The sequence below is a fragment of the Centruroides sculpturatus genome, unplaced genomic scaffold (genome assembly GCF_000671375.1).
Source record: "Centruroides sculpturatus isolate CEXI.00-Female unplaced genomic scaffold, Cexi_2.0 scaffold16, whole genome shotgun sequence".
NCBI classification, from domain to species: Eukaryota; Metazoa; Arthropoda; class Arachnida; order Scorpiones; family Buthidae; genus Centruroides; species Centruroides sculpturatus.
Window position 1 is genome coordinate 1,442,211 of NW_019384548.1, and position 19,494 is coordinate 1,461,704.

The 19,494-nt window shown below is 31.2% G+C and overlaps 1 protein-coding gene across 1 annotated transcript in view; it reads right to left on the reverse strand.

Moving 5' to 3' along the window:
- LOC111623566 (ATP-dependent RNA helicase DDX1-like) overlaps window positions 1-19,494 on the reverse strand; it is a 159,493-nt gene that overhangs the window by 6,559 nt on the left and 133,440 nt on the right. The window contains exons 27-30 of the mRNA XM_023366181.1: window positions 17,647-17,738; window positions 13,913-13,985; window positions 9,623-9,695; window positions 2,299-2,341 (exon numbers count right to left, since the gene is read on the reverse strand). Coding sequence (XP_023221949.1) covers window positions 2,299-2,341; window positions 9,623-9,695; window positions 13,913-13,985; window positions 17,647-17,738 — 281 coding nt within the window. The remainder of the gene's footprint in view (window positions 1-2,298; window positions 2,342-9,622; window positions 9,696-13,912; window positions 13,986-17,646; window positions 17,739-19,494) is intronic.

Here is a 19,494-nt window from a genome sequence, read left to right on the forward strand (position 1 = left end):
AAATACAGTTTAACCTGCTTATAACGTCATCCATGGGACCGGCAATTTTTTGACGTTATAACCGAGTGTCGTTATCTGCGGGGTCATAATTTCAGTCCCATAAAAGTATCAAGTCTGTTTAAGAATCTATTATAAAATTCATCTAATTTAATATCGTATGTATAAAAGTGCAAACTAAATATTTAAATCAACTTTATTTACATTATTATGTCTAAATTTACAACGATGTAATTAAAAATTTCAAAAATTATTTTTTATAAGAAATTTTTATTTGTCAAGTTTCGATAATGGCGGCACTTTCGGTTTTAACGCCTGGATGATAATTTTCTCATTTCTTGCTTATCTATCAATGGACATGAAGTCCAATATATTTCACTTTTAGGTTAAATTAATATATATCAATTAAAAAAAACAATAAAAATATTCACTTAAAAAAAGTCAGTTATTTTAGATTGTAAACTACAACACGAGTATGAGAGCTATGCAGACTAACCCACTGTCACGTCGTTTAAAGGGGTGGCGCATCTCACCCCACCGAATCAGGTGGTGACAGTACCACCCACAATCGTTCTAGGAAGGGACTCTGACTAAACACGTAATATTTTCTTTGATAAATAAAATTTATAATTTAATTTTGTAAATTTAAGTGCTTCAAATATGACGTTAAAACAGGGTTTTACGTTGTTACAAGTGGGTTTTTTAACATTATCTAGTATAGTAAAATCGTGGGACCGATAAAAATTTGACGTTATATTAGGGTTGTCGTTACATCCGATGTCGTTATAATCGGGTTAAACTGTAGTTGTTATCCATTTTTTTTCTAATAAATTGATTTTCATGTTGATTTGAGAATGTCTGAATTTCTTAAGAAAAAGTCTAACTCCATCATCTTACCCATGTTGTGAATGTTCCCTCCTTAAAATATGGAGAATTTAATGAGAATCAATAAATACATCCTAGCCTGCAATACTGTTAGGTGGTGTCAGGAATCCTGATGAACAATTTGTTCGATATCCAATTTATATAAACAGCTATTCGAAACATGTGACAAGGTCCACCAAAGCCTTGGAAATAATTCACAATGAGACAAAATTATATTTGATGGGGAAATATCCAATAGGACAATTAATGAGAGAGATTTAAAATTATCAGAGCCATCCTACCATCAGAAAGTTTTCAAGTGCTATGATTTTTAGGGAATACTAGATCCTGATCTTTGCTTGTGTTCCTTTGTTAACTAACAATATCCCCATATGTAAAATAAAATTTCTCAAATTTACACAAATCTCACTTGTGTTCTCCTGCAGACTCCACATATCTCAATTTTACAGATTTTGGCAACACACATTCTGCTGGAGTCCTTTTACTTTTCATATATCTTCACTACAGAAAAGGCACTAAGTTTAAGTAAACTGTTCTCACTAAAATAAATCAAGACCAATATAGAAAGATACAAATAAATCTATTTATCTACTTCAGAGCTAGGTCTTAAACTTCTTCAAATTTTAAACCACTGGTATTGAAAAAAGTATAATGGGATGAATAGAAACAGCCACTATTTTTGTGTGTCTATTCTCTCCATGAATTCAAAATAAATAAATCACAAAAGGATTTATTTATTTTGATTACCATGATTATATGATTATAAATGATCAATAATTATAAAAAAATTCAAAATATGAGAGATTTCAATGAAAATTTAATGAAATAATACTAGGACAATATCCTAATGCAATTTTTTTCATATAACGAGTCTTATGACACCAACAAAATTTGTCAAACATCAAAAAGCATGTATCCAATTATCAAACATGCAAACAGACAGGCCTAGCATCAAGAATAATGTTGCTAGCCTAACAAAATTTTTAAACTTTCAAAAATAGTGTCCAAAGAGAGCATAGAGAAATTTCTGATTTGTTGGTTAGTTTCTTCATCAGACACAGTTTTCTTGATTTTTATTCACCCCATTTTACAGTACTTTTTTTAAATATAAATTTTGTTTATTACATATATTTTATTATTATTATAAATAATTGTTTTGTTTATAATTTTATTTTCTCTTCTACTTTCAAGTTTCCATACAATTTTATACTACTAAATTTTAATTTTACTTTTTAATAATACATAATATATATTTTGCTTAATTAATTAATTATATTTATTTAAAGATATAATAAGCATTTAAAAATTAGCAACATACTATTATAATCTTAATGATTACAGATAACAACAAACAAATATAATTATGGTTAAAAATTAGAAATTATTTCTATCTTCATTTATATTAAAAAATTTTACCTTTTCAGGTACAGCTGAAGCAAATGATAATGCAAGTCCCATCCTGAAACAAATTACATTTTGTAAGAAAAATTCTTGAAAAAAAATTATATTTTTAATTTACTCCTAAATTTTTCTGTTAAAATAAAAATCTAATGCAGGATGAAAGTAATATTTTAACATAAAATTCTTCAGATAAATTATTCCATGCACAAATTTTCACAAGAAAGCTTTTCTTACTTAAAAATAAAAGATTTTTATTCTATTTTTTAAAAGTAAATATATATTTTGAACAGGCTATCAAGCTTCTCCTCATTCTACAATAGTAGATATAATTATAAGAAATCCATATTATAATGAATATAACTAATATTATTTTAAAATGTAATATCTGTTAAACCTTTATAATATAAAAATCTTTTAAAAAAATACAATTTATTCAACAAAACAGCCATTTAATTACTTTTAATTTAATTGATTTTCTTTAATTCATATAGTGTTTGAAAAACTGAATCATTCTTTTTTTTTTATTTCAAATGTAATATTCTTAACAATGTTATTATCTACTTTTAATAATTCTTTTTCTGCAATTTTATTTTATGAAGGAAATAATGGCTCAGATCTCTCATTGATTTCTCTTTTTATGATAGTTAAATAAATTGTGTTTTCTTTTATCATCCCATTCAGAAGTTTATCTCAATCTCTACTATAATTTTTCATTTTGTCCTCCCTTTAAAAATCAAATACAACAGGAAAAATTTTTATGCGAGAATATTTATTTTATTATAAATATTTTGGGCTCTGATAAGTCCAGATCAATAGGTCTATGTCACTGAGCAACATCAATTAAGTGTTTTTTAATTCATAATTCAATGAAATATAAAGACAGTTGAAAATGTTTGCTATTATAATAAATTAGTTCATATTAACTAGATTACAGGTGTTAGTTGGTGCTTTTAATATATTTTTTAAGATCTTAACTATCATGGCAACAAAACCGAGTCATTGAGAACCAGCTATTAGCCAGGTATTACAAATCATGGAGCTACTTCTATATGAATTGTAGATTGCATATAGAAATGGGAAGTGAGAATAATTCCTGGTAAGTATCCTATACACACATTTGATAATTGTATCAATCCTGTATGTTCAATTTGCAAATTGCAGAAGGAGATGAAGGTGATTTGCATTGTCTAGTTGAGCATTTGATGGCTAAGACTAGAGGAGTGGGTGTAGAGTACAGGTAACCCCCATATAATACGGCACTTCTACAGCACAGATTCACCTTAACACAGTTTGAGAATTGGAAACATCCCCGTATAACACAGTGCTTTTATAGCACGGGTTCACTCTAACATGGTTTGGGAATTGGGTAAAACCTGCGTACAACATGAAATGTAATAAAGGGTGCATTCTTTTATACCTCCGCGCGAGTATTCTAATTGTTTTTGTGGCTACTTTGAATGCTCTTTCAACAAATAATCCATTTAATGGTTAAATTTTACAATTGGGACCCTTCTTTTGCCTCTAAAAGCTTATTTTAGAATTATAGATTCCTCCATCACAATACTATTGATAGTGCGGGCGCCGCCATATTTCTTTCCTAAATGCCTACAAACAGCAGTGCACTCCTGTTGCAAAGCGACTGCTATTAATGAACGCACCCAAAAACTTACCAGTTGATGATGCTCATGCTGAGATCATCATATAGAACGAATAATCCTGTGGTAAAATATTTAGTTAAATAATAAATAAGTATTTTACCTATGAAAAAAAAAGAACAATAAATCCAATTTAAATAAGGATTTAACAGCATGTTTTTTAATTTTTGGAACCTAACTCTCGTGTTATACAGGGGTTGCATGTATATCCATATTCCTTGATCATCTATTCTCTTAAAAATAGGAGAATAAGTTGTGACTTTTTGTCTGAAACAAAGTTCTTTAACCTTTTGCTCATTTCCAATATACAGTGAGTATTCACAACTTTGCTGTGGAGCTCTANGCAAATTGCAGAAGGAGATGAAGGTGATTTGCATTGTCTAGTTGAGCATTTGATGGCTAAGACTAGAGGAGTGGGTGTAGAGTACAGGTAACCCCATATAATACGGCACTTCTACAGCACGGATTCACTCTAACACAGTTTGAGAATTGGAAACATCCCTGTATAACATGGTGCTTTTATAGCACGGGTTCACTCTAACGTGGTTTGGGAATTGGGTAAAACCCGTGTACAACATGAAATGTAATAAAGGATGCATTGTTTTATACCTCAGCGTAAGTATTCTAATTGTTTTTGTGGCTACTTTGAAAGCTCTTTCAACAAATAATCCATTTTATGGTTAAATTTTACAATTGGGACCCTTCTTTTGCCTCTAAAAGCTTATTTTAGAATTATAAATTCCTCCATCACAATACTATTGATAGTGCGGGCGCTGCCATATTTCTTTCCTAAATGCCTACAAACAGCAGTGCACTCCCGTTGCAAAGCGACTGCTATTGTGAGATCCCACCTCAGAATAAGCCCAAATAGTTCATTTTCCCCCTAAATTTTCGACGTATTTAAAATAAATTTGTTGCCTCCTCGTTAAAATAACATTGTCAGAAAAAAGAATCAAATATCGATCGCAACTTATAACTTTCATCGTTTTCATCGTTAATATAAACATTCAACCCTCAAACAATGACATTCCTCTGCTGCAAGACAAAAAGTTTATAGTTAAAGTCCAAATTCTTCATTTTGTTTTGGTCCCGGGAACAACTTTGACCTCCACACCTGCAGGACCAACTCTATCTCACACAATAGGAGATCACCTGACTAATTTCCCCTATCCAAAGCTATAAAAGCGACTTCTTTCCCCTTCCTTGGGGGAGTCTCACATCTACGGTCAAGTCGCGGAAAATTTCAACTGTGTGCATCGATCACCGGCAAAAAGAACTAAATTTTTCCTACCTACATGGAAGTAAACTAGAGGTATGGAACAATTAATGTAAACTCTCTCTCCGCGAGTTAGGAGCTAGTGAACTAAATTCACTTCCCCGATGTTAGATTTTTGTATTCTTTAAATTTTTTTCTTTTCATTAATCCAATAAATCGTTGTTTCATTGTTAAATGGTGTCCTTTTACTCGCATATTGCCTACGCCTCGTCGACGACCCCTCTCACCTCCTCCACTTGACCTGACAAAAAGTATCCCGACCCTTCGGGACCGCATTCGAAATTTAGCCATCTTGACAAGTGAAGAGGTTTAACGACTGTAGCCAAAAAGGGAGAGTCGACGGTTCCCGATCTCCCCAGCAGTTCACACTATTAACGAATGCACCCAAAAACTTACCAGTTGATGATGCTCATGCTGAGATCATCATATAGAATGAATAATCCTGTGATAAAATATTTACTTAAATAATAAATAAGTATTTTACTTATGAAAAAAATGAACAATAAATCCAATTTAAATAAGGATTTAACAGCATGTTTTTTAATTTTTGGAACCTAACCCCCTTTTCGCACTAGTTCTTAACATGGATTTGCATAACACGGCAATTTTTTGGAATGTAACTCCCGTGTTATACAGGGGTTGCATGTATATCCATATTCCTTGATCATCTATTCTCTTAAAAATAGGAGAATAAGTTGTGACTATTTGTCTGAAACAAAGTTCTTTAACCTTTTGCTCATTTCCAATATATAGTGAGTATTCACAACTTTGCTGTGGAGCTCTACATATTGGTACATTTGGTTAACGTATAGAGAAATGGGGCATTTGGCAAACAGCCAATTTGTGGGGTTGCAATAGCATATATGATTGTCTATCCATAGACAAAGCTATGATAGGATATTCCACTTAAAAACAGGCAAACGCTTTTAATGTAGGAATATATGTGGGTAATGCTAAAATCTTGTAAGTATCAAAGTATCCACTAGGTGTAATTAAAGGCATTTTTACAAAGATTCTCAACTTTCTTGATAAGGCAACAGCAATGATAGTGATCCATTGATAATACTTGAAAAGAGTGTCGGTCTTGAGTGGTTCAATCAATGAATAGCCTTTCAGAAGTTGAGGTTGTATCTCTCTGAGGGTGTGTAACATCACTTCTTGTGGTATGAAATAAGTGCTTAGTCTTCTCTGTTCTAAAATGTTTGTAGCTTCTCGAATCTCTAAAAGTTGCATGTGAAATTCTAGCATAGAAAATTCTATGGTTCTAATTATCACTTCAAATGCCAAGTTATATCTATACATTCTTATTAATTCTTCGAAGGACTTTTGTCTCTGGGATAATACATGCATTTGTTGTCTATTATTTTTGCTTATTCTTAAAGTATTGTTCAGAAAGGTAGCTTGGGAATGAAGTAAGTGGATAGTTCTTTCATTGACTTGTTTCCTTTGTGTAATTTCACTATTCAAGGTTTCTATATCTTCAGATGTGGCAGTACCAAAAAGAAATTTCAACACTATCTCCAAAATCTATTAATCCACTTTTCTCCTTTGTAACATTGTTGTCTGTTACCAGGGCCTTTAATTCATGATATTTCTTTTTGTAATTGAAGAAAAATGATTTTAACAATTCAAATTCATTGGTAGGCAAAATCCATCTGGAATGATCTTTTCTCCTTTTGTGGGCTGTCTGTTCCTGTTGTAAGATCATATTCTCTAGAGAAATAAAGGATTTGATATTCAAAATGCTCAAAGTTGTTGTCACTGACCAAAAGTCCAATGACTGGATGTCATCAAAAAGTTTCCTTGATGGATGAAGATTGTTCCCTTCTTGAACTCATATGCTCTTCAGGCCATTGCATTTGACTGATGTACATCATATTGATGATTAGAAAGACTATCTTCGAGTAATGCAGCATAGTGGAAATTTCTCTCCTTTGAACTTCAAGTTCTATGATAGGGTTCCTGGAAAAATAAGTTAAATCAATATCTTGGAAACAGGACTTCAGAAAGCATCTGCCTAGTATCAAGGTTTTATGATGAGTTCATTCCTTGGATTGCTGTGATTAAAAGGGGTTTTCTTTGAATATATTACCCACCTCTTTTCTATTATAAATCCCAAAGGAATGGTTGGATCTGATCAAGATGGAGATGAATATGTTGCCATCTGGAGAAGAGGTTTCCAATTTGATTTATCCCCGGAGCTCTTATTTTTACTTTTGTGGAATAAAAGAAACAAGATTTGAATATGAGGCAGACAATGGAGGGTTCTAGGTTTTCTCATCTTTCTCAGATATTGCTTGGGTAGTCAAAATAAATTAGTTGAAAAACTACATTTGTCTTCAATGACAAATAATAAGAGAAATATAAAACATGTTTGTTTCTGAGATAAGTTCAGAAGAATTCTTTGTGTGGATCCGAGCTAACTCGATTCAACAAATAATCTTGAGCAGTGAGCTATCATAAAAAGGCCTTTGAGACATTCGGTGCTTTTGACTGCAAGGGAAAATCCTCTGTAAGCAAGAAGTGTTGCCTTTTCTACAGCACAAACGAGTAACACAGTAATTTGCACAAGACTCATCATTTATGTGAGCAGTTCCTATCACGAGGACAGGAAATTTCTCTTTCTCTACTCATTTCCCTACAGACAAGGGTTCTTCTTTGGATCAGGAAAGGTCAATGGAAAGAGGAGTCCCTCCCTCTCTCACTTATCTTCCATGCCATTGAGGGATAAGAGGTTTGTTAGTCAAATACGCACCACAAAAAGGAAATCAAAGGTCATAACATCTCATCGCTGTCTGTTCACTTGTTATTATACGAAACTCGGACCCCAATTGACTTACCCATAGCCTTCCCACTAGCATCATAAGACTCTCCTATTCACATATTGATTTGCAGAAGTGAGGTTTTGACCTCAAACTTCCTGACGAACATATATTGGATTCTCAGGAGCAGGTCTTCAATAAGGCGATACGACTATATTTAATCTATTGGTCTATCTGAGAGAATTGGTCTATTTTTCGAGTCTTTTGATGTAGCTTTGTTTTGGGTGATGATTGATAAAGGTTTATTGGTTAAGTTAAATAAGTCAATTAAAGAATAAGTTTAGAAATAAGTCTAGAGATTGTCATAGTAGCAGCTTACCCCTGTACATCATACTTTCCTGCTAGCAATAAAATCATGCCAGTCATCTATCTAACTCCTTTCAGGAGAAAATTTTTGAATTGAAATGACGTGACTTTCAATTTGCATTGTAAGTTCATATATAGTTAATTGGAGCCTCCTGTCCCTAAGCTTTTCATATCTGGTCTTGCCTTTCATGTATCTAATGCCATTCTCAAGATTAAGGAAGGATAAACAGACAAACAACAGTGGGAATTTATAGGTTTATAATTTTTTGAAATTGCAGCCCAATGAGCAACAAGAAGATATTTCACATAACTGAAATGACTATAGCTTTCTACAGTCTACAGAAAAAATAAAATTCAGAGGGCTTGACAATGCTTATGACATAACACAATGAAAAGGATTCTTGAAGGTCAGATTCAAGGCAAGAAAGGAAAAAGGTATCGCTCTATCTCTTTTTTTTTTTTTTACAACAGTCATATACTGTACCACTAAGTTTGACAACAAGGAATGAATTTATGGATGGCTACACTGGGCATGTGCCGAAGAACCACCACAAGAAAAGACAACAAAAAAGAAAATAAGAGAGAGAAACAAAAGAAAAGTAAGGAAAGATTCCTAGTGAGATAAAGAATTCCTAGATTTTACTGCATATATTAACTTAAATGTTTTAATGGTTTTTGAGTTCTTTCAAGAATTATATGTAATATGTCTTGCTTGACTTTATCAAATTTCTGTCTCACTATATATATATATTTTTTTATTATATGAAAGCAGTTCTTAGCTTATAGTTAAAATAAATGCTGTTCAAGTCTCATTATAAAAAGATATAACAACATTATGTCAGAAAATTATATAATTAATGTGGAGGGAGCAAAACACCATGAGGCGCCATCTGTCGGCATCTAAGCATAAAGAATTTTGGGAGACAATTCAAATTTAATATCTAAATGTTTGGTGTTTTATGTTGCTAATTGTAACGTCCTGTATTGTAATTAAACACTGGTATTGTGAACAATTAGTTGTCTTCATTGAGTTAAGTAGTACGAGTGAAGTTAGTAAAGTGGGAGATAAACTGAGATTCTACATTAATTATCAACATCCTTGTATAATATCTAACTGTTATTTTTCCATTATTTTTATGGAATGTTTTGATTAAATTTATTTATATTTTGTTTTTAGGAGTTTTTGTATTGTTTAGTTGAATGCAATATATGATTACATAATTATGATTATAGTATATAAATTGTAATAAAAATATATAAAAAATGTATTAAAAACTTGCCTTTCAGCACGTCCAACACGCCCAATTCTATGAACATAATTAGCTTTCTCATCTGGTAAAGTTACATTGATAACTGTAATGAAATATGAATTATGCCTTGTTAGTAATTGATAACAAACTAGGTTGAAAAACTTCCAACAATAAAAATAAATACATTAATTTTATTAATATTGTTTTTAAAAATATTATAAATTTTTTAATATACTACTGTAACACACAATGAAACTTGAGAAAAGGTATATAGCATTTGACAGATAAAGAATAAATATATCAGTTACATCGTCTAATCAAAATAGTTCTAATCAAAGAACCTTGCATCAGAGTAAAAAACTCCATTCTACAGATTTTCCATATCATCATCATAATCAAAATTACTGATATATTTATATAACAAACTAACTGGATAAATATACTATGAATAAAACACACCTTTAATAATCCAGCTAATAAAAATTAATAAAGTAATTTAAGTAACTAAAGTTTAATTTCATATTTACGTTCTTTTTTGTGTTTGATTTATTCTATGTTTTGGTAACTGAAGAAGATCATTAAAAAATGATTGAAAATGTTTTTACTTTATTAATTTTTATTAGCTGGATTATTAAAGGTGTGTTTTATTTGTAGTATATTTACTGATATATAACAACAAGGAAGTCTGTAATAGTATTTGAAGCATAAATCTAATTCTTTACATTTATACATGGTTTAGCAGAAAAATGGATGATTATAAATAGATGGTTATTAACTTTTAAATATTTATGAACAGATTTTCATGTACAAGATTTCAAACAACAAAATTTTTCATTTATGTTTTAAAGATGACATCATTCAAGTGACCTAATCTGTTGTGGATTTTGTTTTTTATAAAAAATGCAAAATCCATGACAACTGAAAGCATGTGACCAAGTTAAATTGCATTTGATTTCAAACATGTAGATTCACTTGAGATTTTGCAATGAATATGAGTACATCATGGACAAGGCTGCTGAGAAACAGCAACAGCAAAGAATGCACTTTGGATAGGAAGACCAAGAAAATGAAATCTGACCAGACTGAAACAGGTGTTTGTGTCTGCATCAAACCAGATGAGAGCTAGAAAAAAAGTTGAAAAAGGAAAAGACCCATGTCCAGGACATGTGTGAAGAAACAAAAACGATTGAGTTGCAGAACTGCTAAGCAAAGGATTTCCTGTAGTACCGAATATTCAAATAAGTTGATTAACATTGTTGGTAATTACAGAGGTCAAAGTTAACAATTACAGTATTCAAATTCAAGAAGTCAGACAATGGAATAATTTGGTCTCTATATTACTGTAATAGTAGGGTTACCAAATGTCCTACTTTTGTAGGTGATCCATGTGCCACTTGTAGGATAGATGGATGAATATAGTCTCCCATATCCACCTGCCCACATAGACATACTTCTGTTTGGACTTTCATCTCACTGCATGCTCCAAACATTTTTTCCATGGTTGGTGTAACTGTAACCCTTTTATACATTTCTGTAAAATGAACTCGTGACAATGACCGTTGGACTCCTTCACAGTCCAGTATTATTCCTCTGGCACGACGATGACTCTACTTGTGGATGTAATCGATGACAGACTTAATCAACTTTCTTCTCAAGAGGTACGGCTCAGTGGCCTCCTCAGATTCCACTGTAAAATGACATGTTAAGCTGCAAGTGAAGTGCTGAAGTAAGCTAAAATTTAAGTTTTTTATTCCTGTCACTTGTTAAAACTTTAATTCAAAATATTTATCTTAGAATCAGAATGAGTAGTAAGCGAAAATGTAAATTTAATGAAAAACTTCAAAAAAGCTTTAAAATGTTTAAAGCTACTAACAAAGATGAAGCATTTTATCCAATTTGTAACCAAACTCTGAACATTGCTTATAAAGGGTTATTGGTACATTGTAACAATGTCCCTTTATAAAGGGTTATAAAGGTACATTGTTAGAGCAACATCTAAAAACAGATTGTCATAAGAAAAATATTACATTGACTGGAAGTAATGTTCAGATTGAGAAATTTATTGCACCACACAATTCCAAATTAGAGGAGAAGATTGCTGCTAATGAATTAACATTAGCTTACCACATAGCCATACCATCATTTCAGCTTTAAATCTGTAGATTGCACAAATAAATTGAATTCCAAAATTTTCAATGACTCAATGGTAGCAACCTGAATTTCTTCTGCCAGAACCAAGACAGAAGCTTTGATTAAAGGTGTTTTGGCACCCTATTCATTAGAAAAGACATTAGAAGAGTTAGAAAATATTCCATTCATAGGAATTGCAACTGATGGTAGTAATCACAAAGATGCAAAGATATTTCCAGTTATAATTCATTATTTTAATCACAAAACTATTGGAATTGAACATAAACTTGTCCAAATGACATTAGTCTCAAATGGAAAAGCAGCTACCATTAACGACTTGTTAACAAATACACCGAGAAAAATTAATTGTTCACAAACATGTGTTGCTTTTGGGGGAGACAACTGCAACAGAAATTTTGGGTCATGTGGACATGTTGGAAAAAATAATGTGTGTTGCATTGCTAAGACAAGACATTATGCATTTAGAAGGTAGCAGATGAACAGTGCATATTGTAAATAATTGTATTCAATATGCTGTAGATTCTTTACCCATCGATATTGAGAGCATTCTTGTAAAGATTTCTAAACACTTCTCTATTTATACTGTCCTGGTTGAAAAGTTAAAAGAATTTTGTTATTTTGTCGAAGTTGAATATAAGCAAATTCTTATCCTTATTTTCAGTAATTGCACGAGTAATAGAAATGAGCCACTAAAAAGTTATTTCTTATCTATTGAGAAGTCTTCAGTTGTGCTTAAATCATTGTTTGAAAACCATTAACTGAAGCATATCTTATATTTGTACATTCATTAGCTTACAGTTTTCACCAACGTCTTTTAAAAATGGAAAAAGAATCTAATTGTATTATAGAAACAATGTCTATTTTGGAATAAGTTTCTGATATTTTAAAAGTTAGGTTAGAAACAAATTTTCTCCCATTGATAGTGAATAAAATTCTGATGAAAAATGCAGAATTGGAGAAAGAATGCCAAAATGTAAAAAGAAATTGCTTGATTATGTATCAAACTGGACTGGAATACTTAAATCATTGGACTGTTCAATTTTTGCCATTCAAAAGTTTTTAATTGGATGTCACTTACAAAAATCCCTGTCTGAGAGGATGTTATGGAAAGTATTGAATATATAAATGAAAGGAATATTGCAGTTGATGATTCAAAGTGCATAAATCAGTATAGTTCTTTGGAAAATCATTTAAAAGAAAATTCTAATTTAAATGAAAAAATCAGTAAGTGAAAAATGGCTTGGTTTTTTTAGGCAACAGACAATCCAGAATTACATTATGAATTGCTTAAAATTTGCCAATACATGTTTTCAATTCCCGCATACAATGCCACCACTGAAAGAATATTTAGTCTGGAGGAATCTCAGAGGACAGATGAACAAACCAGAATGGCAACTGAAACAGTAAAAAGTCTGGTTGTGGTGAAATTCAACTTTAACAATTGTAATTGTTTAGAATTTAATGATGAAACTTAAGAAACAAACAACTGCTAAACAGAGTCAGCACATCAGAAAAATATGATTTCATGCAGCAACCTTAATTAAAACAAACAATTAAGTATGTGTTTCATTGGCATTAGTATTTGTGAAGGTTCAATAAAAAATACTTTTTTTTTTTTTTTTACAAAAATTTTTGTGTCCTACTTTTTGACTTTTTCCTACAGGAATTGTCCTCCTTTAGCATCTGGTTATTTGATAACCCTATGTAACACAATTACAATTTATGATAGCAGAGCAAAACACTAATTCTTGTTTCTCAATTTGGCTTGTTTAATGTTATGAGAGCTCATAAGGATTGCATCTGAAAACTTTCAGTATTTAAATACATAGCATAAGTTCTCAGAAATATGACTAAGAACCTTCCAGAATCTTGGTCATATCTACTTTCAGTTTTGACATTCAATATGCTTGTCTTTAGTTATAATCATTTTGGATTAAACCTAGTAATAAAGTGTTTCTTATATATTTAGCAAAACTGTTTTAACTATAGAAATAAGAACATGATTATGTGACAATTACTTGGTATAAACATAAAAAAAAGTACTAAAGCCTGTTCAAATAGAAACCTGCAAAAATAAAAAAAATTTGGTACTGTCCAATTCCAGTTTACACAGTTTTACTGTATACGAATAAGCAGAATTAATTAAGAATAAATAAATTATGTTTTTACCAAAGGGTATTCCTTTCACATCAATTCCACGTGCTGCTACATCAGTACAGATAAGAAACTTGACTTCTCCTCTCTGAAAAAGCAAAGATTTATGGAAATTTTAGCAAATACTTATATTTATTTAATAAACAATATTAAGTTTATAACATTTTACAAATCTCTTTAAGAATTAAAATATATTTTTAAAATTCAATTTAAAAATAAAATGTTTAAAATGCCAACCTTCATTCATACATATTTATAAGATTGACACAAAGCTTATCCACATAATTTTTAAATTTAATTTGATTTTATTATTAAAAAAATGAGATGGAATATTAGTTTCATTGAGGCCTTCAAATATTTTATAAACATTACTTAATATTTTCCTAATAACAGGTTTATCAAGTGGCAGAAATGGAACATTTCTAGTTTTTTATATCTTTATTTACATTATTTTGGTCATTTTATCAAANACAAGATATATCGGGGCCACCACTAGAATGCTTTCCAGCCGCCTTGATGAGCACCAAGACGATGTTATGAGGGGAAGACACACCACCGAGCTCGCAAAAAAGGTACTTGAGCAGGGTTACAACCCGCTATGGTCCCAAGTGGTTATGCTCAAGAGCTGCAAAGATCGAAAAACTGTTTTTATATGGGAATCTCTCCTCACTACCACCTTGGACACTTGCAACACCCCTACGCTTGAGCTGCCTAGTGTATGGGTCACGTTGTACAAGCGATTAGGCGAGTATTCGTAGTCTCTAGAATGCATGCAGCGTGAGCATAGCTCTGCGCATGCGCCAGCTCGCACTTCACGGAGCTATCTGCTCGTTCGGTTTTCGAATTATGTTTAAATTTCTACGTGTTCTTAACGGCTTTAGCATAATTTCAATTTATATTACGCGTTCTATTTTGTGTTCGATTATTTTTTGTTTAAATCGCCTGAGGACGACGACAATAGGCTCGTCGAAAGTGCTAGCGATAAAAAAACGCATTTAACGCCGAACTCAGTGTTTTTGTTTTTGTTTATTTATTCCACACACAATAAGAGATTCAAAATTTTTGTTGTAAACAACAAAAATTTTCAAATTTTAAAATGCATCAGTTTTATTTATAAGGTTTTTACAATTGTCTTTTTTCTCAAGCAAATTAATTTATGATATAGATGTTGATTACAATAGTAGTAGTCAAATTTGATTGTTTGCATGTTGGGACCATGTGACCATCTGACATTTCTCTATTGTACAGCATGGTTTACAGCATATATTATAATAAGATGGTAGTTAAATTGATGACATTTTGGGAAGGGTATATATGTGGCCTTATCTACACAGACTTCAGCCATTCCTTGAAAGACCCTGCTCGTTATACTTTTTAACTGAGTATCAAATAAACAAATAGGGGAAGGTAATCCATAATTGTAAGAAATAATCACCAGATTCATACGGACAGCCTGGAAAGTACCATAAAAACCTACTTCAGCCATCTCATAAACAGGATACTGTGAAGACTTTCAGATGCAGTTCAGATAGAAAACCTGCCTACACAAAGAAGTCTTGCTCAACAATTGGGTATATCCCAAAATACTGTAGAAAATATCATTCATAATAGTCTGCAGCTGCAATACAGGCACTAGGCACTTGGACATAAGGGCAATTCACAAATGTCCTAAAGTTATACAAAAATCTACTCTCTGATGACAAATGGTGTTGGATTGTGACTCTAGATGAAGTCTGAGCCTATCTAGATAACTGTAACAAGTCATGGTCTGTTTACTATCAAGATATTGATTGAGTACAAAGGTTGTTCTGATTTCATCCTGCAGAACAAAGAAAATTCTCAAAAGGCTTTATTAGCAGCTGGCAATTGCACCTATGGAAATTTGAAACTTAAATGACTTGATCCCAAGACAAAGACAAACACAGCATACTTTCAGGAGAATGTGATGGATCAAGCTGTACAGCAAATAGATCCTTATTTGTACAGTAATGAAACTTCAAAGGTTTGGATCCATATGGACAAGACTTTTAGCTACACAGCTAAGTTGTCAGTGACCTATTATGATCAGAATAAAGGTGATTCCATTTTCATCCATATACATGCAGTTCCCAGATGCTATCTATAGACTTTTGCAAATTTGGTTTGTTGAAAAGAGGGCTTGGAAAATGGAAACTTAAAACTGTTGATGGTCTCTTGAAAGTTTGTCAGTTAGTGTGGGCCAATATTCCTATGCCACAGCTAACACAGAGTCTTCTACAATGGAAACTGAGGTGCAGAGTTATTGTTCAGTCATATGGGAGGACAGAATGTAATAGTGACATCCAAGATTTTATTAATTATAGAAAGTACCCAAAATTGATTACTCTTATTGTATTTAACCTTTGTAACATAGTTTCTAAACTAAAACAACTCAACAAATACAATATCAAACCACAAACAGCATAAAAATTTCATAATTTGAATTTTAAATTTATGTACATACAATTCTATTTTTATTTTTACTCTCTCTCTCTCTTTTTTTTTGTTTTTTACACAATTGCAATTTGACATAAACTAGAAAAAAAATTCAATTTTCTTTTTACATGATTTGATTTAATTTAACTTGTTTCAATAACTTCATTTTTAAAAATCCCAATTTGATTTTAATCACAATTAAAAATATTCACATGTCCTTTTCTAGAAAACTGCTATTTTTTAAAAAGTTCTTAGAATTTGCATTTAAGGTTGTTACTTACACTCAAATAAATTTTAAGATTTGGTTGTTTTTGTGACTTATGTGAATATGTGTAGCAACAGTCAAGTCTTTCATTTTGACTTTATCCTGCAATCCAGAAAAAATTGAATTAGAAGTTTGATGATTTGGTTTTATGATTGCATTTCTTCCAATGTCTTTCAATACCAATTAGTTTTTGTATGCAATTTATGTTAAAAGCTAGGAATATTTTAGTGTTTAATTGAAAAAAAAAATCAAATAAAAAAATTTGTGCAAATAATATAAATTTATTAAATTTCACTGATAAGTTATCTGATTTATTAACTAAAATTGAAATATTTTGTTTAAACACATTCTATTATATTCTTTGGCTTACCATATTATTTTTTTCTGATTTTTAAGACCCATAACCAATATTCTATTTCTACACATGAATACAGTAGAGCATCGATTATCCGACTCAATTGGGAACTCAGGTTGGTCGGATAACTGAAAAAATCAGATAACTGAAAAGAATGAAAAAAATACATTATTACTATAGTATATTAGTATATCCCATGTAATTAGTATATTAGTATATCGCTATTAACCAACTTCACGTTGAATTTTCATCGATGTTAAGCCTAACAATTTTTTTTAAAAAATAATAATCATCGTTATTGTATCGTTAAAAATTATTTTATTGCTCACAAAACAAACAACCACTCATAATTAGAAAATTGAGTCACGTTTAAATATTTGCCTCCCTTCAATGGTCGAGCCGAAGATGCCAGCTAAAACACGCAAAAATTTAACAAAAATAATATTAAAGTAGCCAAGACATAGCCAAATATTGTAGTGCCATATCACTAGCGGACATTTGAAATTTGCCGACTAGAACGGCCGGTTAACTGAAGTGACGGTTAATTGGGGGTCAGATAATCGATGCTCTACTGTATATCTTTCTTTTTTTTTTTTTACACAGATTTTCAGGAACATATCTACCATATAAAAATAGAATTGGTATGTATGTAAATATTTCTTTAAAATTGTTTACCTTAAATTTTTCCAAATTTCCTTTTCTTTCTTGTGGTTTTCTATCACCATGCAAGCACACACATGAATAAAAATGATTTTTGTTCCGAGCACCTGAATTTGATATGGTGGATCTTAATTAAATTTTAAAATTTATTACTATAATTTATATACTTTACAATTTAAATTAATTTGAAAGGTGGTTCAACTTCTAATTGAAAATTTTACTACTGTCATTTCTCCAGATATTCTCTATATACTGGCACTTGTCTCATCAATGTGGAATGCATGTATTTCAGCAAAATAAAAATATTTTGACTAACCTCAGATCCACTTAACAACACACTGGTATTATTAGATTTGAAGCTTTGGCTTCCTGAAGATTCCTTCAATGGTCCAAACAGGTATTTATTCAGCAAAAAGTCCAATATTTGATAGATATTCTAAAATTTTCCAGGGAAAGTAGTGTCAATTGAGATTAGTTTAAATAAAATAAAGTAATTAACACTTCAGTGTTGCAGCATTACAAATTGCGACTTTTTAGATTTTAGACGTACTCGCTAGCACTTTTGATAGCTTATAGCTACCATCCTCAGGCGAAAAATCGAATACAATTTTTCAAATGTTCAGCTTTTGAATAAACTTTTCAAATTATCAAAGGCACGTGGATGGAATACAGAATAAATTTTCGAAAATTATAGAAAATGCTGCAAATGTTGTAATATCTGCAAAAATACTTAACTCACTTTAGTTTCCAGCAATTTTTGATATAAATGTAATTAAACATAAAAAATACTTAAAACTGAAAAAAAACGAAAAAAATGCGTTAATTTTGAAGAAAAAGCTTCAAACTTTATTTTCCATTGTATCGCCTTTCTGCGAAATTTGACACCTATGAGTCATTGTTTACAGAGCTGGATGACCTTGAACACAGCTGGAGTCGGATTTCCCGGGACATTCTCACAGAAGTCTCGGGAGGCAATGAGTTTATAGTAGGGTGAGTACTAGTTGGCCGTATATTTTTAAATATTTTTAAAAAATTAAAATTTTTATTGCGATTTCCGACTCCCCGACTTAATTAAACTTACATATAATAAAATCTATTAATTAAAAAAATTAAAAAACTATTGAAGGTCGTTTTTGATATCAGAAAGTAGCTTTAAATAACTTTACCGAAGTAAAATCCGTGCACTACAACTTTAGAGCAATGAATGAAATTTGATATCAAAATCCCATTAAAAATAATTAAGCGTTAACCGTGCATCATTAAAGGTAAATTAAAATCGCGATAAAATTTTTTCGCGCGGGAAAAAATTTTTGAAAAAATTTGGAGACCAGAAAACATCCAAAAATTGAAAGGAAAATTTTTAGAGGACGAAAAGACCGAGTTTTCTGTAACGCTATATAACCTGCCCGAGAAAACTCGGGCGAGGAACTAAAGGTGTTTAAATTGATTTAACAATTAAAATTTACATACTAGTCTTTCAAAGTAGTCCTTCCTTACAAACGTATTTCGTCAGAAACGTGTATAAACGAGAGAAACACGTATCAAGTGAATAAAATTTAATTCTGTGATTTGCCAAGTGTCTATATAGGCCTATATGTTACCGCTAAAGCTCGAAATCCGTTAATGTGCACATTACCTAGCTAATCTGCACATTAACTACGGTGATCCGTTAAAGTTGCTAAAATTGTTCTATTTCTCAAATTACCTAGGTAATGTGCAGAGTATCTAGGTAATCTGCACATTACCTACTAGGCACTCGGTAAAATGAAAATAAGATTTTTGCTGGAACAACAGCAACGTTTCTGTACGCTTAAATTAACATAATGTTATTTATTTAATTTTCAATATCTAAAGAATCAAGTT